The sequence below is a fragment of the Eptesicus fuscus genome, chromosome 6, assembly GCF_027574615.1.
Source record: "Eptesicus fuscus isolate TK198812 chromosome 6, DD_ASM_mEF_20220401, whole genome shotgun sequence".
In the NCBI taxonomy this organism is placed as follows: Eukaryota; Metazoa; Chordata; class Mammalia; order Chiroptera; family Vespertilionidae; genus Eptesicus; species Eptesicus fuscus.
In genome coordinates, this window is record NC_072478.1 from 22822300 (window position 1) to 22849079 (window position 26780).

The 26780-nt window shown below is 43.5% G+C and overlaps 2 protein-coding genes across 2 annotated transcripts; both read right to left on the bottom strand.

Moving 5' to 3' along the window:
* Positions 1–2147: 2147 nt before the first annotated feature.
* On the bottom strand, positions 2148–26257 carry LOC129147102 (zinc finger protein 791-like). The gene is made up of 4 exons (XM_054717402.1): positions 26201–26257; positions 13666–13792; positions 13187–13259; positions 2148–2359 (listed from the first exon to the last, which is right to left on the bottom strand). Exons 1-4 carry the CDS (start codon positions 26201–26203, stop codon positions 2206–2208), a joined length of 357 nt encoding a protein of 118 aa, XP_054573377.1. The 5' UTR covers positions 26204–26257; the 3' UTR covers positions 2148–2205.
* LOC129149499 (zinc finger protein 14-like) lies at positions 7962–10136 on the bottom strand. Its single transcript, XM_054718006.1, has one exon. The coding sequence runs from the start codon at positions 10134–10136 to the stop codon at positions 7962–7964; it is 2175 nt and encodes a 724-aa protein (XP_054573981.1).
* Positions 26258–26780: the final 523 nt, after the last annotated feature.

The following is a 26780-nucleotide window of genomic DNA, read 5'->3' on the forward strand; positions in this document are numbered from 1 at the left end:
AGTGGATAGTCAGGAGTGTAAAATGCACTGACATCGTGAAACTAATCTTTGGAATTGTTTTCATCTTGCAAAAATGAAACTCTACTTCTTAGATGACAATTCCTCCTTCTCCCTTTACCCCTGGCAACAAGCATTCTACTTTTTTGTCTCTGTGAATTTGACTATTCTAGGTACCTCATGCAAGTGTAATCAGTGTGATCTTTTGAGACAGGCTGAATTCACTTAGCACCATGTCCTCAGGGATCATCCCTGTTGCAGCATGTCAGATTTGCTTTCTTTTCAAGCTAATGCTCCTGATATGTGTATCCATTTTTTAAAAATTCATTCAACTGTTGGTGAGTGGTTATTTACTTCTCTTTTGGCTGTTGTGACTAATGCTAATATGAACATGAGTGAACATGTATCTGTTTAAGTCTCTGCTTTCTATTCTACTTCTAGTCTGAGAAGTGGAACTGTTCATCAGTTTGTAATTTTTTAAGTAATTACTATGTTGTTTTTCATACCATGACAAAATACCATATCCCCAGGAGTAGCACACCGGGTTCCAAAGAGTGTTGATGGTGCCCCTCAAGCATAAGTCATTAATTTGATGAATTTGATTACCTGTTTCCCCCTCACAAAATGTTCCTTAAAAGGGGGGCAGCACAGGGACCTTGAACCACAGACAGGTGACCTTGGAGACCCAACAAAACAGTGGAAGCTCTTGCAAGACCATGGGTGTGGCTCATTTCTGACTCTTCCTGCAAGTACAGGGCATGGCTCCAACAAGGGGACTGGAAATCAAAATGGTAGTTAGGCTAGTGTTCCAAGTAGTGTTTAATGTGCCTTTAAAAAGCCAGTATAACACCAGTGTCAAAATAAAATCTCAGAGCTCAAAACAACAGACCAGGGGAATGTGTCAGAGTCTCTCTAGAACTCTTGGAATACGTTTTAGAACCCGAACATCTCTACTGAATTTTGAAATACTGAGAATTTGTATTCAAAGCGCATTGTGTTTTTCCTCCTCCTGCACCTGTGCACTTCAGGGAAGGGGGAAATCACTAGCACTTTGAGCCCCTTAGTGAGGTGTGGTGCTGCACTGCATTCTGGGAGACAAGTGAGGTGAGACTGACCCCAGGTGTGCTGAGATGTCATTTGCCTCAGGCCATGGAGGTGAAATTGTGGAGCATTATTCCACAGGAGTAGGCACCAGCTTTGGTGGGTGGGCTGCACACTGTGGAGGCAGATCTGAGGTGAGGAGGCCGGGTGAGGCAGCACATGCACTTCTGGAACACAGAGGAGTGTGCACAGGACACAGGGAAGGCTCTTTAGTGACCGTAGGCTCCTGGAGGCTAGGAAAAGGCAGGGCATCCCCTTTGACATTGCTGATGGATTGGAGACTGTTGTGAAATGTGCTTCCTGGCATTGGAGCGGGGGAGGGTCATGGGACAGAGGGGTTATTGTTTCAGGGGCGTGTTCTTCATGACATGGGCTCTGGGTTCTGTCCTTGCTTTACCTCAGAGTCACCTGGGGCTACATTTTGCCAATACTGCTTATCTTCCCAAACACTTAGGAAGAAGGAATATGAACATTAAACTACAGGGACCACTTGTGCTTATTTTGACGTTAGATTTGGCTATTTCCACCTCACTGATCCCATAGCAGGAAATTGACAAAGTGGGACAGGTGTTGCAGTTAAACATGTTTCCCAGAGAGCAGGCACAGAGTCGGCTTGAGATGGCAAATGTAAGGACTGGAAAAGGCCTCAAGACCTGCCCTGGGAAGACATGAGGCTGATGCCCAAGGATTAGGTTAGGACATTCCCAGGCTGACCTCCCTTGTGCAGACCAGTTAGATTCCCCATTTCAGATCTAGCATTTCCTGAACAGGACTCGAGAACCCTGGCGTCACCTCAAAGGTGGGGGCCAGGAGCCCTATCCCTGTCTCAGCAGGTGTGTGAATGAGGGCAGAGGTTGCCTGAGAGGGTGTTTCACAAAGTCAAATCCAGTATCAAGAACATCTTGTTGTGGTCTGTGTTCTTCTCGAGACCTCTCAGTTCTTTATCAAAAGGATGCCCAGATGGTGGAAGGAAGTGTTACACATGCAGAACAAGCTTACCACTTTTGTTGTTTCACATTGTTTTTAATATTTACACATACTGTTTCAAGAGCAGTTATGAGTTTTCATAAATACAGTTACACCACCATCAAGACGGAAAGCACTCCATCAACCCAAAGGAACACAGTCATTGTGGCTGTTTATACTGTATCTGCTTTTGAACATGGATTTGTTAGAGGGTCCTCCAACCCTGGAGCTTTTCCGGAATGTCATGCAGTGGATGACCATGTTGTCTTTTAAGTCCTGTTTAGAAACTTTGACACTGCATTTGCAGTGTCATGAGACTCTAGCAACATTCTCCTGAATTAAAGTTTTTGATATTGGACAATATGGCACACATTAGGACTTCAAAATGGAGATTCTACTATATTAAGACTTATGTAAATCGGGACAAGATTTCTGCTTGCCTTTCTTCATTTGCATGGTGGGAGGAATGCTGGGGGCAGGCGATCATAGGAGATACCAATGATCATAAAATCATAAAATATCTATACCGCTAAGAAAACAAATTAGCACTGAAAAAAAAAAAAAAAAAAAAAAAAGAGGGACCAAGTCTGGATGTCCTTTGCTCTCAAAAGAAAAGCAACACCTTTCCCCCCATGTTTCATAACATCTCCTGGAAGTGTAAACATGGAAATGATCCCTGAGAATGGCATAAATGAGCACAAACGGCTTGGTGCCTTCTGCTGAAACAAAAAATTTTCAGCCATTTTTATCAGAGGCACAGAAAAGGCCCCAGATTGAGGATATCAAATATACCTGCTTTGCTGATACTCTGCCTGCAGGTCACCTTAAACTTTCCTTAGATCATTGTCCTCTGAACAGCAATGGCTTCCTGGTGTTTAAACCAGAAAATCACCTTAGACATGCACAGGGATCACTGTACTTACAGAAAACCTATGATGGGTACAACCGTGCAGATGACCAGAACTATCAACTGGGAGGAACTCAAAAGTTTCAAAGGGTACACAAATTGTGTCACTCCGTTTGAATAGTGGCAAAATGATATGCCATTTCATAAGTAACTTTCAAATGATTTCCATTGGTTTTAAATAGAAACACCATGGCCTAAAGCAATTAGAAGTCCCTCACGTCACATACCCATGCCCATATTTTAAAAAAAATTTTTTTTAAATATATTTTATTGATTTTTTACAGAGAGGAAGGGAGAGGGAGAGTTAGAAACATCGATTCAGCTGCCTCCCGCACACTCCCTACTGGGGATGTGCCCGCAATCGAGGTACATGCCCTTGACCGGAATTGAACTTGGGACCCTTCAGTCTGCAGGCTGACGCTCTATCCACTGAGCCAAACCGGTTAGGGCCCATGCCCATATTTTTCATCAAGTAGCACATGCTCTGAAACTTGGAACCATGTCTAGAGCTTTCTGGAAAACCATTGCTATGAAACCAGGAAGGCAGTACTTTGGGGTTGTTTGTCCATTGTTTAAATCCACTCTAGCAGATCCACAAGACTTTAAGAAGCATTACATGGGAGGAAAGATGATCAATGATGACACTCCCATTTACTGAGGCCCCTACCCTCCATAATGAAGATATATAATCCACCTCAGTTCACCATTATCTCACCTGTCAGTGTTTGCACTTACTTTCAACTTTTTTTCTTTTCTTTTTAAAGTATCTATTTTTTGTGTGTTTCGAGATGGACAGTGAGACAAAAACATCAATGCGAATGAACATACATCAGCTGCCTCCTGCACACACCATACTGGGGATCGAGCCCCCAACCTGGGCATGTGCCCTGAACATCAATCAAACCATGACCTCCTGGTTCATGGGCTGATGCTCAACTACAGAGCCACACTCACCTGGCAACAACTTCATGTTCTAATACAGGAAAGCTTTTTTATTTAACCATTATCTCCTTTCCCACAAAAACATAAACACCAGCAATGCTAAAAAATTTTTTCTTTCATGACTGGGGCAGGTGTGCTAAATTGGGCATGTTTTCCATTAAATTGCCTGGAACATGCAGGATGTTGACATTATCATCATGATCATACTTCCACCTGGGCCAGGCAACTCAGATGATTAGAACGTTGTCTCCATATGCCAAGCTTGTGGGTTCATTCACAGGTCACACACAGGAATCAACCAATAATTACATAAACAAATTGATGCTTCTCACTTTCTGTCTCTCAAATCAACTTTTTTTAAAAGGTGGGGGGGAAAGGGAATTTCCATCAGCAAGAACGGCTTCTTGGAAGAGAGATCCTAACTTTGTTTTCTTTTCTTTCTTTTTTTTTTAAATATATTTTATTGATTTTCCACAGAGAGGAAGGGAGAAGGATAGAGTTAGAAACATCGATGAGAAAAATCAATCAGCTGCCTCCTGCACACCCTCTACTGGGGATGTACCCACAACCAATGTATATGCCCTTGACCGGAATCGAACCTGGGACCTTTTAGTCCGCAGACCGACGCTCTATTCATTGAGCCAAACCGGCTTCGGCCTAACTTTGTTTTCTTGCTAGGTTTGTTTTCTTTGACAATATTCCCAAATTTATAAACCTCAAATGACCCATAAAGGAGTTAACAAGTCACAGATCTTGTTAAGAAGTATGTGCTTTTATATTAAAATTTATTTAATATAAGTACTAAACTGAAGTAATTTTTGGAAAAGTGCCCAATACATCATAGCAAATATTTCAGTATTTGGATAACAACTGGTTGCTGGCCTGTTGAAAAGAAATACATCTTATTGAAAAGAAAATGTCACACGTCCATCATCACACAGAGCTACTCCATGACCACAATGAATCAAGACAGAAGCAAAGGCATTCATGTCTACACATTTGATCAAGGAGGAGAACAGGTTTTAAAGGAATAAAAATAACGAATATTGCTTTTCTCACTAATATGATTTGTGCTTCTTACAATTTTGGTTTAGCATTTTTTTAGCCTTCTAAAAAAAAGATTATCATTATGCAAGATAGAATTAAGTTCATTTCATCCCAGAATTCAATACAGAAAAATGTATTGCTTCCTTGAATGGAAATCATATTGTCTATTACAGTGGTCGGCAAACTCATTAGTCAACAGAGCCAAATATCAACAGTACAACGACTGAAATTTCTTTTGAGAGCCAATTTTTTTTTTCATTTAAACTATATAGATAGGTACATTGTTATTAACTTAATTAGGGTACTCCTAAGCTGGCCTTTGCTAAAAACTCAAGGGGCCAAAGAGCCACATGTGGCTCAAGAGCTGCAGTTTGCCCACCACTGGTATATTATAAAGCAAAATATAACCAGAAATCCTTTTAAGGCTGCTGTTACTGTTACATCCTCAGGAAGTTAACAAAACACCATAACATGTCTTAGCATAGGAGTGGTTGGGAAACAGTTAATATTTCATTAAAAATTACAGAAGCACTGCCCTAGATGGTTTGTCTCAGTGGATAGAATGTAAGCCTGGAAACTGAAGGATCACGGGTTGATTCTGGTCAAGGGCACATGCCTGGGTTCCAGGCTCAATCCACAGCAGGGGGCATTCAGGAGGCAGCTCATAAATGATTTCAATCATTGATGTTTCTCTCTCTCCTTATCTCTTGCTCACTGAAATCAATAAAAAAAATTTAAATTACAGAAGCATATATTAGAAAAAAATGCTCATAATTTGAATCACATACAACCAAAGATACATGAAAACAATGAGACTAGGCTCAGCTCTGAGTGACAGCACACATCAGAGTCTGCCTGAAATGAGGAAAGTGGCGATTCTCACATGGAAGGACTGGATCAGAGCCCTCACTGCAGAGGGTGGCACAAGAGCAAACTGTCACGGGGCTCCTTGGCACTGCACCATTGCAGCTGGCACAGTGGGATCTGAATCACAGTCAGTAATAGTGTCAACAGGACAAGGTGATTACTAGTCAAATTAGACCTCATGCAAATGCAATCTAGAGAAGAGAGCGTACCCTTCAGAAAACAGCCCCAACCATGACCGTCTACGTTTGTTGCCTGGTGGACACCTATGGGCTTGCAGGAAAAGCCAACTTATGCTGGAACTTTAATGTTGAATTGTGAACAGCTGTAAAGCTTCCACCCAACATCAAGGGAAATGAAGCGGTAGCTGGCTATTTTGAGGATATTCTTGGCTGGCAGAGCAAAGATTGAGAAAAACAAACTAAAATATTCTCCTCTTAATGTGAATTCCATACACAATTCTCAGCCAAAAGCAAAACACACACACACACACACACACACACACACACACACGAAACTAAAACACAGGAGGACTCTACAGTGAACAGTAAGTATGTACAAATCTATGGTAAACACTTATTGACTCAAATAATAGTGAATATCAAGTGCAATTGAAAAATTAAAAAAGAACATACAGGTGTGTAGGGCCTATTCATTCAATACCTGTCAGGGCACAGGAAAGAAAACCCATCAATGTTTCTCTCTCAAATTGATTTTTCCCTCTACTTCTCTGTCTTCCTCACTCTAAAGCATCAGTTTAAAGAAACTAACAACAAAAGAATGAGTCCTGATAATAAAATCTGTCAAAAGTTTATAGGACTTCTTTAATGCTGTGAGTTTTGGGGAGTATATGACTTAATTCGAAACAGGCTTACATGTACCAGTTAGTTACACTAATAGGATTTCCTTCTAGTGCAGTTTTCAAACCACTCTGAAAGTATTTGTTAAAATTTTTTTTTTTTTTTTTTTTTTTTTTAGTTGTCGATTATACAGTGTACATGCTCACATGGTATTGTAGGGATATGAGGCAACATGAAGGTTTTCTTACATTTTTACATTCAACACAATTCTACACTTTTGTTTTTTCATGACCTGAGGAAAAGGGACAGCTGAAGGCTTTCCCACCTTCTCTATATATTTACACTATTTCTCCAGGTGCATTCTCACATGTCCAAGAAAGGCTCTCCCACATTCCTTATGTTCATACACTTAGACTTGGATGAGAATCTCTTCATGATTTTGTAAAGAACTAGGATGGCTGAAGACTCTTCTGCAATCTTTACATGACAGGGCTTCTGTTCAGTGAGTTCTTTCATTCTTTCAATAAACTAGAAGAAATTAATGCTTTCTAACACTAACATTTCTAGGGTCCATCCCCAATATGGATAATCATACATGATGGCACAGCTGAGAGATAAATGAAGGCTCTTTACTACTCTTTACATTAACAGTGTTTATCATTACTTTTTTTCCCCCACATATCTGAAAAAAAAACTAGTTGGGAACCTAAAGGCTTTACCACATTCCTTACATTGATAAGGCTTCTCTTCTTTGAGAATTTTTGTGAATTTGAAAGGATCTGGGATGACGATGGGTTATTCCACATTACTTGTATTCATAGGGTTTCTTCCCAGTATACATTTCATGTATCTAAGAGAAAAGGCATGGCAAAGAGGTTTACTTCATTCCTTATCCATGAGGATTCTTTCTATCATGACTTCTTTTGTCTTCCAAGATGTGTGATGCAACTGAAGGCTTTCCCCTAGTGTGTTCTTCCTTGCTTTCTAAGAGACTTGGAGAAACTGCAAATTTTACCAAACTCCTTACATTGTAAGAGCTTTTCTCTACTGTGTGTGTTTTCATGTCTGGGCACATGACTGAGGCAACCAATTGATGTTTCTCTTACATCAATACTGCTCTTTATCTTTCTCTTTGATTTCCACTCTAATGGAAAAATATCCACAAGTGAACATTCAGAAAAAAAAAGAACGAGGATGGTCAAAGGCTTTTCTACAATCTTTACATGACATGGCTTATTTTCAGTGTGCATTCTTTCATTCATTATGCTTTCTCCACTATGAGAATTTACATAAATTTGAAGGGAACTGGGATGAATAAAGGCTTTCCCACATTGCTATCATTCATAGGGTTTTTTCTTACTATGAGTTTTTTCATGAAATCGCAGTAAAGTTGGATGAGAGAAAGCTTTACCACAATGGTTACATTCATAAGGTTTTTCCCCAGTATGAATACTTTCATGAACTCGGAGGGCACAGAGATCACGAAATGTTTTACCACATTCTTTACATTCATGAGGCTTCTTTCCATCATGACTTCTTTTATGTCGTCGAAGAGAGGTGCCAAAACTGAAGGCTTTGCCACATTGGTTACATTCATAGGGTTTTTCCCCAGTATGAATCCTCTCATGAAGTCGGAGATAATATGGATCATGGAAAGTTTTACCACATTCCTTACATTCATGAGGCTTTTTTCTGTGATGACTGCTTTTATGATTTGCAACAGAGCTGAGACAACTGAAGGCTTTCTCACATTGCTTACATTCACAGGGTTTTTCCTTATTATGAGATCTTTCATGACGTCGGAGGTAAGTTGGATGAGAGAAAGCTTTACCACAATGGTTACATTCATAAGGTTTTTGCCCAGTATGAATACTCTCATGAAGTCGGAGGCAATATTGATCACTGAAAGTTTTACCACATTCCTTACATTCATGAGGCTTCTTTCCATCATGACTTCTTTTGTGTCTTTCAAAAGAGCTGAGATAACTGAAGGCTTTCCCACATTGCTTACATTCATGGGGTTTTTCCACATTATGAGATCTCTCATGACGTCGGAGGTAAGTTGGATGGGAAAAAGCTTTACCACAATGGTTACATTTATAAGGTTTTTGCCCAGTATGAATACTCTCATGAAGTCGGAGGCAATATGGATCACTGAAAGTTTTACCACATTCCTTACATTCATGACGCTTCTTTCCATCATGACTTCTTTTATGTTTTTTAAGATCGCCTCGATAACTGAAGGCTTTCCCACATTGATGACATTTATGGGGTTTTTCCTTATTATGAGACCTTTCATGACATCGAAGGTAACTTGGATGGGAAAAAGCTTTACCACAATGGTTACATTTATAAGGCTTTTGCCCAGTATGAATACTCTCATGACATCGTAGGCAATATGGATCACTGAAAGTTTTACCACATTCCTTGCATTCATGAGGAATGGTTCGCTTTTTTCCATCATGACTTCTTTTATGTATTCCAAGATATTTCAGACAACGGAAGGTTTTCCCACATTGCTTACATTCATAGGGCTTCTGCCCAGTATGCATTCTTTCATGATATCGAAGGGAACTAGAATACCTGAAAGCTTTCCCACATTGCTTACATTCATAAGGGTTCTCCCCAGAATGCATTATTTTATGATTTTTAAGAGATGTGGAAAAAGTAAAATGCTTACCGCATTGCTGACATTCATAAGGTTTTTCACCAGTATGAATTCTTTTATGTTTTCGAAGGGAAGTTGAATGCGAGAAAACTTTACCACAAAGCTTACATTCATAGGGTTTTTCCCGAGTATGAATTATTTCATGACTTCTAAGGTAAGAGGGATAAGGAAATGTTTTACCACATTCCTTACATTCATGAGGCTTCTTTCTGGCATGACTTCTTTTATGACTTCCAAGAAAGGTGAGAGAACGGAAGGCTTTCCCACATTGTTTACATTCATAAGGTTTCTCACCAGTATGTGTTCTTTCATGATTTCTAAGAGAAGTGGAACTGAAAGCTTTACCAGATTTCTGACATTGATAGGGCTTTTCTGCATTGTGTGTTCTTTCATTTTCTTGAGAGTACTTGGGAGAACTGAAAACTTTTCCACATTGCTTACTTTGATATGGTTTCTCTCCACTATGAGTGTTTTTGTGAAGTTTAAAGTAAATGAGACGACTAAAGCCTTTCCCACATTGCTCACACTCATATGGTTTCCTAGCGATATGTGTTCCTTCATGATTTCTAAGGGAAGCTGAATAGTGGAAAGCTTTCCCACTGGGGCTGCCTGCATGTCTTTCACTATGTTGGTGATGCCTGAAAGCTTTCTCAGGTTCCGTACATTTATAAGGGTTTTCTTCATATTCCTGACACAGGTACAGTTTTGGTCCAATGTGAGAGCTCAGGTGGTTATTCAAGGATAAATAATGCATGAAGATTTGCCTACACAACCTGGACTTAGGTTGTTTTATATCAGTAGGAGTTTCCTTCTTTTCAGTATGATTTGGAGTCTGGCTGAACATTTCTCTGCAGTGACTACCATCCTTTCTTGTACCGAGTCTCTCTACCATATGATTGCTGTAAAAATCATAAGTATATTATTAATACTCTGTTAACGAATTAATATTTATTACTAGTATGATAAGGACATTTTTACCATTTTCAAGGAAAGTGGGGGGTTTCTGTACATTCTGATTTTTGAAAGTGGATATCCTAAAACTTCTGAAATAGGCTGGATCATAAATATTATGAAAACACTTATACAGTAGGTCCTCAGGTTACGTTGGAGATTCATTCCTACGGCACGATGGGACGCAATTTTCACCGAGAGTCAGAACCCACCTACATAAGCACCTACGTCAGTCACATGGAGCATGTACACAGCAGTAATAAAGTGAAACAGAGTAAAAAAAATTTTAAAAGAAAGATAACAATTCCTTACCTTTACTTGTGGTAAATACAGTTCTATATAATAAAGAGTAATTTGCAAACTAACCATCACACCCTCACAATATGGCTGCCTACAACCAGGCGGGTAAGTGTGGGATGACCAAATGACTGAACAAGCTGGCTGTGTGGGTGACCAGGCCAGCTAGGGGGGCTGTGAGGGGTGACCAGGCCTGCATGGGGGGCAGTTGGCAGCCACCAAGCCAGCAGGGGGAGCATTTGGGGGTGACCAGGCCATTCGGGGGGCCATTTAGGGGCAATAAGGATGACAGAGGGAGGCAGTTGGGGTCAACCAGGCCAGCGGGGGGGGGGGGCGGGGGCGGGGGGTTGTTGGGGTTATTAGGCTGGCAGGGGAGGCAGTGAGGGGCGACTGGGCCAGTGGGGGGGGGGCGGGGGGAGGTGGAGGTGTGAGACAGTTAGGAGTGACCAAGCCAGTAGGAAGGGGACAGTTGGGGACAACCTGACCGGCAGGGGCGCAGTTAGGGTTGATCAGGCCAGCACATAGAGGCAGTGAGGGGTGATCGGGCCAGTGGGGGGATGGTGGGGTTAGTTAGGGGCCACCAGGCAGGCAGACAGGTGAGCGATTAGGAGCCAGTAGTCCAGGATCATGAGAGAGATATCCAATCAGTAGTCAGAGGGGTCCTGGATTGGAGAAGGTACGGGATGGGCTGAGGGGACCCTGCCCCCATGCACAAATGTTGTGCACTGGGCCTCTAGTAAATAATAAAAAACATATAGCACATATGTACATATGTCAAAATGACAATTAATTTTTCTAATAAATAAACTAGATGCCTGGTACATGAAATTTGTGCGGTGGGGGGTGTCCCTTAGCTCAGCCTGAACCCTCTTCAATCTGGGACCCTTTGAGGGATGCCCAACTGCCCGTTTAGGCCTGATCCTGGTAGAATTATGCCTAAATGGGCAGTCAGACATCCCTCTCACAATCCAGGACTGCTGGCTCCAAACTGCTCACCTGCCTGCCTTCCTGATTGCCCCTAACCGCTTCTGCCTGCCAGCCTGATCACCCCCTAACCACTCCCCTGCCAGCCTGAATGATGCCTAACTGCTCCCATGCCAGTCTGTTTGCCCCTAATTAACCTCCCCTGCAGGCCTGGTCACACCTAACTGCCCTCCCCTGCAGGCCCGGTCACCCCTAACTGCCCTCCCCTGCAGGTCTGGTGCCCCCGTACTGCTCTCCCCTGCAGGCCTGGGTCCCCCCAACTGCCATTCCCTGCAGGCCCAGTAGCCCCTAACTGCCCTCCCCTGGAGGCTTGATCGCCTCCAACTGCCCTCCCTTGCAGGCCTGGTCCTTCCCAACTGCCCTCCCGTGCTGGCCTGATCGCCCACAAGTGCCCTCCCTTGCAGGCTTGGTCCCTTCCAACTGCTCTCCCCTGCTGGCCATCTTGTGCCGGCCATCTGGTGTCCACATGGGGGCAGCCATCTTTGACCTCATGGGGGCAGCCATCTTGTGTGTTGGAGTGATGGTCAACCTGCATACTACTCTTCTATTAGATAGGATTGAGGCCTGGTGCACGGGTGGGGGCCAGTTGGTTTGCCCTGAAGGGTTTCCCGGATCAGGGTGAGGGTTCCCTTGGGCAGTGGGGTGGCCCGGGCAAGGGGCCGGTGGTGGTTTGCGGGCTTGCCACGCCCTCCAGCAACCGAAGCGAAGGCGCTGGTATCTGGGATTTATTTATCTTGTATAATTGAAACTTTGTAGCCTTGAGCAGAGCCAAACCTTCTGCTTACTCTGTGGCTGCAGCCATTTTTGTTGGGATTTATTTATCTTCTATAATTGAAACTTTGTAACCTTGAGTGGAGGCCTGGGCCTACCGGGTGTGTGAAAAGCTTAGCTTCCTCCATTGCCGGGGAAACCCAAGCCTCCTGCTCACTCCATGGCCGCAGCCATCTTGGTTGGGTTAATTTGCATAATCGCTCCTGATTGGCTGGTGGGCGTGGCTTGTAAGTGTAGTGGAGTGATGTTTAATTTGCATAATACTCTTTTATTAGATAGTATGGGAGATGGAGACATAATCACAAAATGATGTACATCGAGTCCAACTTAACCCAAGGACTGCCTGTTTTCATTACCGGTACTTCTGTATATTGATTTTGATGAGATTATTCTATGAATCAATAAATTGAAAACTGGGCTGATACAATTGGATTACCTATTTTTAAGATTGTTTTATGGACTGGGCCCATGTGGCTCAGTGGTTCAGCATGGACCCACCTACCAGGGGGTTGTCAGTTCAACTCTCTGAAAGGGAACATGGCCAGGTTCCAGACTTATTAATCCCTGTGCAGGGCATGCAGGAGGCAGCCAATCAATGTTTCTATGTCTTCCTCTCACCTCCACTCTAAAACCAATAAATACATATTTTCGCACCACCGGCATTGCTCAGTGGTTGAGCGCCAACCTCTTAACCAGTAGTTCACAGTTCGATTCTCTCTCATCATTGATGTTTGCCTCTCTTTCCCTTTCTCCCTAAGTCTCTGAAATAAATAAATACATATTAAATAATTAAATAAGTAAATGAAATAAATATATAAAAAAACATATTAACAACAACAACAAAAAAGATGCTCTTACAGGGTAATGCTTTCTCATGTCAATGCAACTCACCTAAGATTCATCCCATGATTTTCATACTGATCTTCACAGTCATGGTCTTCCCATTTTTCTTCTAAAATACATGCTAGAATAAGCATTAAAAACTATTAAAGGATATTAGAATGGTTAGATTTTTAAGTACACAATGAGCTGTGATCATTCATAGTTTAATTAGCAATGTATTCCGTTTCCACATTAAATTCTTGAAATAGCATTGATGAGCAAGCAACACTAGTTTTACAATTGACTAAATAAGTAACAAATCGTTGCAGGTCAGAGTTGCTATGTAGTCAACCTATTGACCAGGAGGTCAGGGGTCAAATTCCCAGTAGGCCCAGTTTGCAGGCTAGATCCCCAGTATGAGGCATACAGGAGGTAGCAAATCAGTGATTCTCTCTCATCATTGATTTTTCTATCTCTCTGTCCCGCTCCCTTCCTCTCTGAAATCAATAAAAACATATTAAAAGAAAAAAAGAATTTATGATACCTACCTACTGATGCCAGGTTCCAGAAGATTTCCAGCATCACATCTGTGTAGAGTTTCTTCTGGGTCGGATCCAGAAAAGCCCACTCCTTCTTGGTGAACTCCACATTAACATCCTCAAAGGCCACTGAGTCCTAAAACATCCCACATATGTGTGTGTGGGTGAGACAGACAGCACTGGGGAGCTATACATACTTCATAAGAAGTTTGCATAGGACACATGGTCCCCAACATTCAATCTGCGACTTGATTGTAAGACTATCAAGACTTTATTTGGCCCTAACCGGTTTGGCTCAGTGGATAGAGCATCAGCCTGCGGACTGAAGGGTCCCAGGTTCGATTCCGGTCAAGGGCATGTACCTTGGTTGTGGGCACATCCCTACCAGGGGGTGTGCAGGAGGCAGCTAATCGATGTTTCCCTCTCATCGATGTTTCTAACTCTCTATCCCTCTTCCTTCCTCTCTGTAAAAAAAAAAAAAAAAATCAATAAAATATATATTTTTAAAAAGACTAGTTATTTGCCACATTCACTTCCTGATGAACACATGGAATTTATTGATATGATTTTAGTGTGATCACATCAAGTGTTCATTGCTCTCTAATGTCAGGGTAAAAAAGCACCTTGAACAATTTCTATATTAATAGATAAAAATACTTCCATTAAGCCCATGGATTCCTTGTTAGAAAACTCCTCTTCATTATAACCACCATTTGATACAGCAGACCATGAAACATACTGTCATATTTGCATAAATTTTTAATGACTATGAATACAATAAAGGCCTGGTAGCTTTCTCTTCTATTCTTATCACCAATCAGGAGAGGCCAGGAGGTGTGTGGAAAGTCAATTTAGAACAAAATGTACTTGGCCATATTGTCCTGAAGTACTTCAGAGTACAGTAGGTCCTCGGGTTACATCGGAAATCCGTTCCTACAGTGCGACGTAATGTGGTTTTCACTGTTAAGTCAGAACCCACCTACTTAAGCACCTACGTCACTCACATGGAGCACATACACAGCAGTAATGAAGTGAAACAGTAAAAAAAATGTAAAAGAAAGATAACAATTCCTGACCTTTGTTTGAGGTAATTACAGTAAATGATATAAAAAACAGCCCTAACCAGTTTGGCTCAGTGGATAGAGTGTTGGTCTGCAGACTCAAGGGTCCCAGGTTCGATTCCGGTCAAGGGCATGTACCTTGGTTGCAGGCATATCCCCAGTGGGGGATGTGCAGGAGGCAGCTGATGGATGTTTCCCTCTCATCGATGTTCTAACTCTATATCCCTCAGCCTTCCTCTCTGTAAAAAATTAATAAAATATATGAAAAATAATTAAATAAAAAATAAAGCATATGTACATACATCGAAATGACAGAACTTTTTAAAATATATATATATATTTTATTGATTTTGGAGAGTAAGGGAGAGGGAGAGACAGAAACATCAATGATGAGAGAGAATCAAGGATTGTCTGCCTCCTGCATGCCCTCTACTGGGGATCGAGCCCGCAATCAAAGGCATGTGCCCTTGGCTAGAATCGAACCTGGAATCCTTCAGTCTGCAGGCTGACGCTCTATCCATTGAGCCAAATCAGGTAGGGCACTTTTTGTTTTTTTTTTAAATAAATAAATTGGAGATGGAGACATAACCATGAAATGACATACGTCGAGTCTGATGTAACCCAAGGACTGTCTGTGTTAGAAGTAGTCAGATACACCTGAATAAGTGAAAATATTCTTGAGGATTATGAATGATCATTTCTTGTAGTAATATTTGTTAGTTTGACCTCCTTTTGCCTCTCTCATTTCATGGAAATAGGACGTTAGAGTTAGAGCTCAGGCATGAGAAAGACACAACAATTTCGCCCTCTACTAAATTCCTCTACTGATGATTTTTAGGACATATAGACACATAAATTCTATCTAATCTAATAATAGACAAATATGCAAATTGACCACACCTTCGCTACACCTAAGCCACGCCCACCAACCAAGCCACGCCCACCAACCAATCAGGACGAGTATGCAAATTACCACAACAAAGATGGCGGCTAATTTGCATATCAAGACAGCGTCAAAATGGGGGGGAGGGGAGGAGAAGGGAGGAGCGAAGTCAGGGCTGGGGGCGAACGGAAAAGCAGGCGGGCTGGAGGAGAAGGCGGGGCGGGAGACAAGGGCGGGGCGGAGGCGGGGCCGGGGGCGAACGGAAAAGCAGGCGGGCTGGAGGAGAAGGCGGGGCGGGAGACAAGGGCGGGGTGGAGGCGGGGCCGGGGGCGAACAGAAAAGCAGGCGGGCTGGAGGAGAAGGCGGGGCGGGAGACAAGGGAGGAGCGGAGGCGGGGCCGGGGGCGAACGGAAAAGCAGGCGGGCTGGAGGAGAAGGTGAGGCGGGGGACAAGGGAGGAACGGAGGCAGGGTAGAGTGCAGCAGGAAATCCTATTGCAGGATTTTTCCTGCAACGGGAAAGCTAGTCTATATATATAAAAGGGTAATATGCTAAGTGTCCCTCAACCCATGGCTATGACACACACTGACCACCTGGGGGCAGACGCTTGACACAGCTGTGACGCACACTGGCTATTAAAAAAGAACGGCACCACAGACCTGGCACTGACAAAGCAACACTCGGCTTCCTCCAAGTGGGACACAGGTTCCGCCACCACGCCGGAGCAACAGCCCACCGAATCATAGCTAACAATGCCCATGGTACATAATTCAGCCACAGCCCAGCCCATCCTGGAAACGGTGGGTGGGGGTGCCAGGTAATGACCTCATGTAACAACGATCGGCTTCCTCTCCCTAACGACAGGGCATCCTATCTAATAATAGACAAATATGCAAATTGACCATACCTCCGACATGCCCACAAACCACGCCCACCATCCAATCAGAGCAAGTATGCAAATTAACCCAAACCAAGATGGCTACAGCCACAGAGAGCAAGGTTTCCTAGGTAACAGAGGCAGCCAAGCTTTCCGCCTGCCCTTGCCAGGCCTAAGCCTCCACTCAAACTACAAAGTTTCAATTATAGAAGGTAAACAAATTCAAACAAATGGCGGTAGAATGGAGCTTGAGAGAGCAGGCCAGGGTTGCCACCGGCAACAGGGGAAGCAAAGCTTTTCGCACACCCTGGCCGGGCCCACCCGCTTAAAGCAACAAAGTTTCAATTATAACCCCAACAAAAATGGCTGCCGGCCGCAGAGGGAGCAGGAGGCTTGGCTCTGCTCCAGGCAACAAAGTTTCAATTGTAGAAGGAAAATAAATTCCAGATACCAGGGCCTCCCCTTGGGTTGCCATGGGGCGTGGCCGGCCTGCAAACCACCACAGGCCCCTCGCTCAGGCTGCCCCATGCCCCAAGGGAACCCCCACCTGATCCGGGACACCCTTCAGGGCAAACCAGCTGGCCCCCACCCCTGTACCAGGCCTCTATCCTATCTAATAAGAGTAATATGCAGATTGATCATCACTGCAACACACAATATAGCTGCCCCCATGTGGTCAAAGATCCTGCCCCCATGTGGACACAAGATGGCCACCACAAGATGGCCAGCAGGAGAGGGCAGTTGGGAGGCACCCGGCCTGCAAGGGAGGGCAGTTGAGAGGGACCAAGCCTGCAAGGGAGGGCAGTTGGAGGTGATCAACCCTGCAGGAGAGGGCAGTTAGGGGTGACCAGGCCGGCAGAGGAGGGAAGTTGGGGGCAAACAGGCTGGCAGCAGAGTGGTTAGGGGGTTATCAGGCTGGCAGGCAGAAGCAGTTAGGGGCAATCAGGAAGGCAGGCAGGCAGGCAAGCAGTTGGGAGCCAGCAGTCCTGGATTGTGAGAGGGATGTCCGACTGCCTGTTTAGGCCTGATCCCTAAACAGGCAGTCAGACATCCCTCAAGGGGTCCCATATTGGAGAGGGTACAGGCTGGGCTGAGGGACAACCCCCATCCGTGCACGAATTTCGTGCACCGGGCCTCTAGTTTAACAATAAACGGCAATACGGACCTGGCGCCCAGAAAGCAACACTCGGCTTCCCCCAAGTGGAACACAGTTCCCGGCACCACTCCAGTGTGAAACCCCACCAAATCGCAGCAAACGCTGCCGAGATCCAATGGTGCAAAATGTGGCCCACAGCCCAGCCGAGCCCAGAAGCAGTGGCTGTGGTCAACAGGTAATTTTGTCACGAAGCAACACCCGGCTTCTTCTCCCTAGAGAGGAGTATCCTTGGAATTTCTTCAGCCCAGGAACATGACTTGTTTATAGCCAGGTGCAAAGATTTTACACTTTAACCAAATATCTGTGAAACATTTTCAGGTGCCTCATCTCATTTGATCCTCAGAGAAGTCCTGGACAAGGTAGATAGGAGACTCGGTAGAATCCTATTTTCTTTTCATTAGCCGGAAAATGAAGATTTATAAAGGTTAAAAACTTAACCCAACTGAAAAGAAGTAAGAAATGGTGGACTAGAAAATGACTTCAGGTTTTCTCACTGTGCAGAAAACAGTTTAACACTGCTAGAAGGAAATATTTCACCCTTTGTTCTCCCTGCGTGATCTACAATAATATTGTGCTTCATGTTGATATTTACTGCTGTGTTACTGACAATTACCTGAACGAGAAGCTGGGGTGCTTCACTGGGCTGGAAAAACTTTAGTTAAATCAGAAAGCAGGTCTAATTAAGCAAGTTTATCTATATACATAAAGCTCTTGCTGGCATCAATCACACGTGTGTGTTTCTATCTGTCATCATTGTTTGTGAATTTTGTTGACACTTCTATTATGGAGAGCAGGCAAATAATGATATTAAAATATTTCTTCTAATTAATTTCCCTACAATGTGCACAAATTTGTGCACTGGGCCTCTAGTATACATAAAAGCCTCAGCGACCATCTGACTGCTAGTTATGAAGCACAATGACCACCAGGGGGCAGTTGCTCAACACAGGAGCTTCTGAGCTGCAGTGACTTGGTAGCTGTGGTTCTCGGGTGACATACCCAGAACCAGAGAGGAGGGAGCCCGAGTCCGGGGTGCGTCACCTAAGAATGGCCCTCTCGCAATCCAGGTCCCCTTGGAGGGTGTTGTAGAGCTGGTTTCGATCCAATCCCCGAAAGCCAGGCTGAGGGACCCTACCAGTGCACAAATCTGTGCACTGGGCCAATAGTGAAATCATAAGATCACATGCAAAAAAGTCTTTCTGACAGAATTTAACAATGTAACCAGGGCCTGGACCTGAGGAACAATTTAAAACTTGGCATGTATAAGGCCCTTTATTAAAATATGCTACTAGTATATTTTCATGTTGAAACAGCACATGATGACAAAATATATAAGGATCCAGGGGATACTGAAAATACCAGGTGTGAAACTCTGTAAAATTTACCTAAACAGTATGTTCTACATCTGAAATATACAAAATAAAATTAAATGTAAACTGTAATTGGAATGTACACTGTATGTTTTTTATGGTTGGGAAAAATTAATATCACTAACATGTTCATACTACCCAACGCAATCTATAGAGTCATTGCAATTCCTACCAAGATACCAAGGGTGTATTTCACATGACTAGAACAAATATTCAAAAATTTTATATGGAACCACAAAACAATATTACTGAATACCAACAGTAATATTGAGAAAGAAGAACAAATGTGGATGAATCACCCTACATAATATCCAACTCTACTACAAGGCCATAGTAATCAAAACAGCATGGTCCTGGCATAAAAACAGCATATAAATCAGTCGAATGGAACAGAGAATCCAAAAATAAACCCATGCCTTTAAGGTGAAGGAATACTAGACAAAGAAGGCAAGAACATACAATATAGTATCTACATAATAAAAAAGCCCAGTGACCATTACGGCGGAATGACCAGAACGGCCAGTTGCTATGATGCACACTGACCACCAGGGGGTAGACACTCAACACAGGAGCTGCCCCCTGGTAGTCAGTGCGCCAGAAGCCAGGCTCACGGCTGGGGAGCGCAGGTGAGGCGTGCGAGCATCTCGCGCCTCCAGCAGGCCAACAGACTGCAGTCCCGACACTCAGGTGGTGGGGGTGCAGCCACAATGACCACGGATCACCTACTGCCGGCCCCTGGAACTCTCCTTTCAGACCCTGCGGCTGCTCTGTGCACCTTACCTATTGCTCTCTGGGTCTGCGATTTGGGCTCAGGAAAATCCCAGAGGTGCTTCTCGCACATACTGCCTGGGCCGGCTCCCATCTCGAGAGGGAGCCCAGGTGAAGTCCAGCCCAATGACCAACACCCACACATGTCCAACACCCACACATGTCCAAGAGCCAGCCCTTCGCAACTTCCACCTACCACCCAGCCTCGGTCCCATCTCCAGGAAAGGTGGGAGAAATGGATAGAGAACATGTTTGAAGAAATAATGGCAGAAAACTTCCCTAACCTGATAAAGGAAAAAGTCACACAAGTTCAGGAGGCACAGAGAACCCCAAGCAAGAAGAACCCTAACAGGCCCAGGCCGAGACACATAATCAAAATGCCAAAAATTAAAGACAAAGAGAGAATCTGAAAGGCAGCAAGAGAAAAGCAAACTGTTACCTACAAAGGAGTTCCCATAAGGATGACACCTGATTACTCATCAGAAACTCTACAGGCCAGAAAGGAAAGGCATGAAGTACTCAAGGTAATGGAAAGCAAGAATCTGAAACCAAGATTACTATATCCAGCAAGGCTATCATTCAAAATCGACGGTCAAATAAAGAGCTTCCCAGGCAAAAAAAAAATGGCTAAAGGTGTAAATCCCCACCAAGCCAGCTTATAAGAAATGCTAAAGGGGGCAAAGGACCTAAATAGACACTTTCCAAAAGCAGACATACAGAAGAACAAGAGACATATGAAAACATGCTCAAAGTCACTAATCATACGAGAGATGACAATCAGGTACCATCTCACACCTGAAAGAATGGCTACCATCAAAAAGTCAACAAATGACAAGTGCTGGTGAGGATGTGGATAAAAAGGAACTGTGGTGCACTGCTGGTGGGAATGTAGACTGGTGCAACCACTGTGGAAAAGAGTACAGAGTTTCCTCAAAAAATTAAAAATGGAACTCCCATTTGACCTAGTAACCCCACTTCTAGGAATATTTCCTAAGAAATCAGAAACACCAATCAGAAAGAATATATGCACCCCTATGTTCATAGCAGCATAATTTACAATAGCTAAGAGTTGGAAACAGCATAAGTGCCCATCAGCAGATGAGTGGATTAAAAACCTGTGGTATCCCTACCTGGTTTGGCTCAGTGGATAGAGTGTCCACCTGCTGACTGAAAGATCTCAGGTTCAATTCTGGTCAAAGGCATGTGCAGGTTGCATGCAGGAGGCAGCCAATCAGTGATTGCCTATTATCATTGATTTTTTTTTCTCTCTCTCCCTTCCTCTCTGAAATTAATAAAAAATATATAATAAATAATAATAAAAAATAGTAAGTAAAAAACTGTAGTACATCTACACAATGGAATACTACACTGCTGTAAAAGAGAACTTCTACCATTCGTATCAGCATGGATGAGCCTGGAGAGCATTATGCTAAGCGAAATAAGCCAGTAAGAGAAAGATAAATATCACATGATCTCACTCATTTGTGGAATATAATGAACAACATAAACTCATGAAAAAAAAAAAAAGATCTATAAATAAAAAAGCATCGAACAGACCGTCAAACCTCACAGAGATGGCAGGGGAGGGAGGTGGATAAGACATCAACCAAAGGACTTGTATGTATACATATCAGCATAACCAATGGACACAGACAGGAAGGGATGAGGGCATGTGCTAGGGGAAGGAGCAGCTGGGAGAGGTCAATGGGGGAAAAAGGAGATATATGTAATAACTTAAACACTAAAGAATTTAAATTAAGGGAAAAAAGAAATGCTAAAGGAATTATTGTAATGAGTAGAAGAAATAAAGAAACCTAGGTATACAGAATTAAAATGGCAATAAATAACTACCTAGCAATAATAACCCAAAATGTAAATGGATTAAATGCTCCAATCAAAAGGCATAGGGCAGCTGAATGGATACAAAACCATGATCCAACTATATGCTGTCTACAAGAGTCCCTCCTCAAAATATACCCAAAAAAAACCCAGCATGGTACTGACACAAGAACAGGCATATAGATCAAAGGAACAGAACAGACACACCAGAAATCGAACCAAGCCATTATGCTCAATTAATATTTGACAAAGGAGGCAAGAGCATACAATGGATTCAAGAGAGTCTCTTCAATAAATGGTGTTGGGAAAATTGAACGGACACATGGAATCAATGAAACTACACCACCAACTTACACCATAAACAAGAATAAACTCAAAATGGATAAAAGACTTAAATGTAAGTCATGAAACCATAAAAATCCTAGAAGAAACCACAGGCATCAAAATATCAGACATCTCTCCTAGCAATATGTTTATAGATACATCTCCTAGGGCAAAGGAAATAAGGAGAAAATAAACAAATAGGACTACATCAAAATAAAAAGCTTCTGAACAGCAAAAGTAAACATCAGCAAAACACAAAGGAGCCCACTGTATAGGAGAACGTATTTGCAATGATACATCTGATAAAGGGTTAACATCCAAAATATATAAGGAACTCATACAACTTAACAGAAAAAAGACAAACAATCCAATTAAAAAATGGGCAAAGGACCTAAAAGACACTTCTCCAAAGAGGACAAGCAGATGACCAGGAGACATGAAAAAATGCTCAAAGTCATTAATCATCTGAGAAATGCAAATCAACATGGCAAGGAGGTATCATCTCACACCTGCCAGAATGGCAACCATCAACAAAGTGCTGAGAGGATGTGGAGAAAAGAGGACCCTAGTACACTGCTGGTGGGAATGCAGATTGGTACAGCCATTATGGAAAACAGTATGGAGTTTCCTCAAAAAATTAAATATGGATCTGCCATTTGACCCAGTGATTCCACTTTTAGGAATATATCCTAAGAAAACATGAAATACCAATCAGAAACAATGTATGCACCCCTATGTTCATAGCAGCACAATAGCTAAGATCTGGAAACAGCCCAAGTGCCCATCAGTAGATGAGTGGATAAAAAATCTGTGGTACATTTACACCACGGAATACTTTGCAGCAGTAAAACAGAAGAATCTCTTACCCTTTGAGACAGTATGGAAGACCTGGTGAGTATCATGCTAAGTGAAATAACTCACTCAGAGAAAGACAAGTATCACATGATCTCACTCATATGTGGAATCTAAGTAACAAAAAAGTAAACTGATAAAAGGAGTGGATCCAGAGACATGGAAGCATGGAACAGAGTGCAGAGTCTCAGAGGGAAGATGGGGGAGGATAGTAATAAACCAAAGGCCTTGAATGCATATATGCATAACCAATGGACACAGACGATAGAGAGCTGAAGACCTGAAGTGGGGGGATGGGGGTGCGGGCGTGCGGGGACGGGAGAGGGATGGAGAGGTTCAATGGGGGAGTGGGAGGAAAGGTGACATATGTAATACTTTTAACAATAAAAAATTATTTTTTTTAAAAAGAAGTACAAATGGGTAATTATAAAATAGTGAGTAGCATGTAAAGTATAGCACAGGAAATATAGTCAATAATATTCTAGTAACTATGTGTGGTATCTCATGGGTATTAGACTTTGTAAGTTATGTACATGTCTACCAGTAATCACTATGTTGACACCTAAAACTAATATATTTTGTCAACTGACTGAAAAATATAAAACTTAAGTCCTAGCCAGTTATCGCTCAGTGAATAGAGCATCGGCCCGTGGACTGAAAGGTCCTAGGTTTGATTCTGGTCAAGGGCACACACCTTGAATGCAAGCACCCATCCCCGGCCTGGGCCCTGGTAAGGGCACGTGCAGGAGGCAACCATTCGATGTGGTTCTCTCACATCAATATTTCGTTCTGTCTTCCCCTTTCTCTTCCCCACTCTCCAAAAATCAATGGAAAAATATCCTTGGGTGAGAATTTTAAAAAAGGAAATGGTGCAGGATTTGGAAACACCCTAAGTGTCCATCAGCAGATGAGTGCATTTGAAAACTGTGGTACATCTACACAATGGAATACTTCGCTGCTATGAAAAAGAAGGAACTTTTACCATTTGCAACAGCATGGATGGACCTGGAGAGCATTGTGCTAAGCGAAATAAGCCAGTCAGAGAGAGATAAATATCACATTGTGATCTCACTCATATGTGGGATTATAATGAACATAAACTGATGAACCAAAATAGATCCAGAGACTAAGAAACACTGAACAGACAGTCCAACCTCAGAAAGAAGGGAGGAGAGGGGAGAGGGGTAAGAGGTCAACCAAAGGACTTATATGCATGAATATTAGCATAACCAATGGACATGGACAAGGGGGCAGTAGGGGCTTGTCTTGGGGACAGCGGATGGGGGGGAGGTGTCAATGGGGAAAAAGGAGATATATGTACTACTTCAAACAATAAAAATAAAGAAAATGGTGCATACACACACACAGGAATATTACTGTATTATTCAGCCATTAGAAAAGGAAATTATTCCATTTGTAACAACACATTCATGGACGTTGAGGGCAGGATGCTTTGTGAAATAAGTCAGAAAAAGAGAAATGCCATGTGTTCTCACTTATCTGTGGAACCTTTCAAAAAACAACTCCATAGATACAGAGCACAGACTGATGGTTGCTAGAGGTTGCAGGAGTGGTGTACGGGGGTGCGGTGGGGGTCAAATGGATGAAAGGTGTCAAAAGGTACAAACTTCCAGTTATTAAATAAGTCATGGAAATGCAGCTTACAGCACGGTGACTGCAGTGAGTAATACCATATTTCAGATTTGAAAGTTGCTAAAAGTAAATTTTAAAAGTTCTCTTTTCAAGAAAAAAATATTCTGTAAGTCTGTATGATGACAGCTGATAACTAGACTTATTCTGATGATCACTTCACAATGCAATACATATAAACATCAAATCATTATGCTGTACACCTTAAACTAATATAATGTTGTATGTCAATTGTAACCTAATGGAAAATAAAATCCCTTCTATAAAACAAAAATATTACAGTGAATTTGAAAAACTGCACTCATCTAGTGATGCCATACCCATCACAATGTCATCGGGAAATGCATTGCTCAGATGCTTATGATGATGCTGGTGTAAACAAGCTTCCTGTGCGGCCAGTCCTGTGAAAGTCCAGCACATACAGTTACGCTCACTACATAGAAACCTGATGATGATGAACTGGTTCCTGTATTTGCTATACTATCCTCTTTATCTTTGTGAGCTTTCTACTTAGTGAAAGAAAACTTTGCTGTGAAGCAGTATGCTGTTTGATGCGGGCAGCAGCCTCAGAGGTCTTGTGTTGACTGAGCCTTTTGATTGCATCATTGCCTCCTGGGCTTGATAGAATCTGTTTTTTTGTAAATTTCCTGGCCTAAGTGTACAGTGTGATAAAGTCTACAGTCGTGCACAGTAACGTCCTAACCAGTGGTCGGCAAACTAATTAGTCAACAGAGCGGCAAACCGCAGCTCGCGAGCCGCATGTGGCTCGAGAGCCGCAGTTTGCTGACCACTACAATCCTAAACCCCATCTTCCCTTCTCTGAGTCACAGCATCTTTATCAGCTATTTGTTTTGTGGTAATTTTCAAACGCTTAAAAACAAAATTCAGCTGAGTAAGTGGAAGGTCTAATTAGCTTGATTCCCATTCACAAATCAGGCCGCATCCCATCTAGTAAATAGAATCTGAGGAGCTGTTCAAAATGGAAGGCCTTTACTATTATAGGCAAAACGAAGTGGCTTTGACAGTTTATTAGTAAAAGAAAAGAGGGGATTGCTTCAGGCAGGGTCACCTTTCCTTAGGGGAAGGAACAGCAGGAGGCTTTTAGACAGATTAGTGTTGAACAGCAAGTTGCAGAGTGACTGGGTTAGAATTTTACTCCTGGGAGAGGTGAAACTGCAGGGACATTCAGGCATGCACCCCTGAACCTGGGGAGTCCATCTTGAGGCTGTTTTGTTGTTTTCAGTTCTCTTACACACACCTGCATGGTGTTTCCTATTTCACACCTAGGGGGAATGAATAGAAATGCAGGCATTTGCTGCAGAGCAGGGCCTGGGGGACAGAGGGTGGACTTGAGAGCCTGCTCCACAAACATCAAAACCCAGGAGAAAACGGGATCCTTCTGGGGAGAAAGGAGGGGCAGGGGACCCCACACACCACAGCTCCTCCCAGGCACGAACCGCGGAGACCGAGTCCCCACTGTCCCCACTGACCCTCCCCGTGGTCACCGCACCAACTGCGGAGCCGCGGGGACGTGGGTGCAGAGCTGCCCAGACTCGCTCCGCAGCCGAAGGCCCTGCCGCGGGGACAACCTGGACCCCGGGTCCCGGCTGGGCCCCACACTGCGAGCCCGAGGGGCCTGCGGTTTCAGCGGAGCCCCCGGGCGCCTGGGGTCCGCAGGCCCCGGACCTGACCGAGGAGAGACGGTCCCGCCCCGGCGGCTCCACCCGCCCCTCCTCCCCGTCTCCGCGCCCGACCGCACACTCACCATTTCTGGTTTCCTGGGCCCCCTGAGTCCCGCCTGCGGCTCCCACCACCTCACAGACCGCAGGTGGACGAAAGACGGAAGTGCGAGGGAGACTTTATTTGAGTGAACTTCCCTGGAGTAGCAGAGCCTAGCCCCACCCACCTGCTCCCCAATAGCCCCACCCTCCACCCGCCCTCACAGCAGCTCCACCCACCTGGCGCCCAGCTCAGATGACAGACACTTCGCAAACATCGCCCCCTAGCGCTTGAGGTGCACAGGCCTGAGCCCAAAGCAGCCAAACCCCTCTCCAGGGACTTTTGCACTGAGAGGCAGCGCTGACAGTCCCCAGGGAATGGTGTTCCTTCCTTGCAAACACACACTGAAAAGGCACCTAATGAGGAGAGAGAGAAGAAAAAAAAAAAGGAGATATATGTACAACTATATGTAATACTTTAAACAATAAAAAATAAATAAAATCTTACCTAATAATAGACAAATATGTAAATTGACCATACCTTCACTCCCAGGGGTCCCTGGGAACAGCGCCGCCCCAGGGAGGTGAGGCCAGACCTGCCTAGATGCTCCCGGAGGTCCCTCGGAA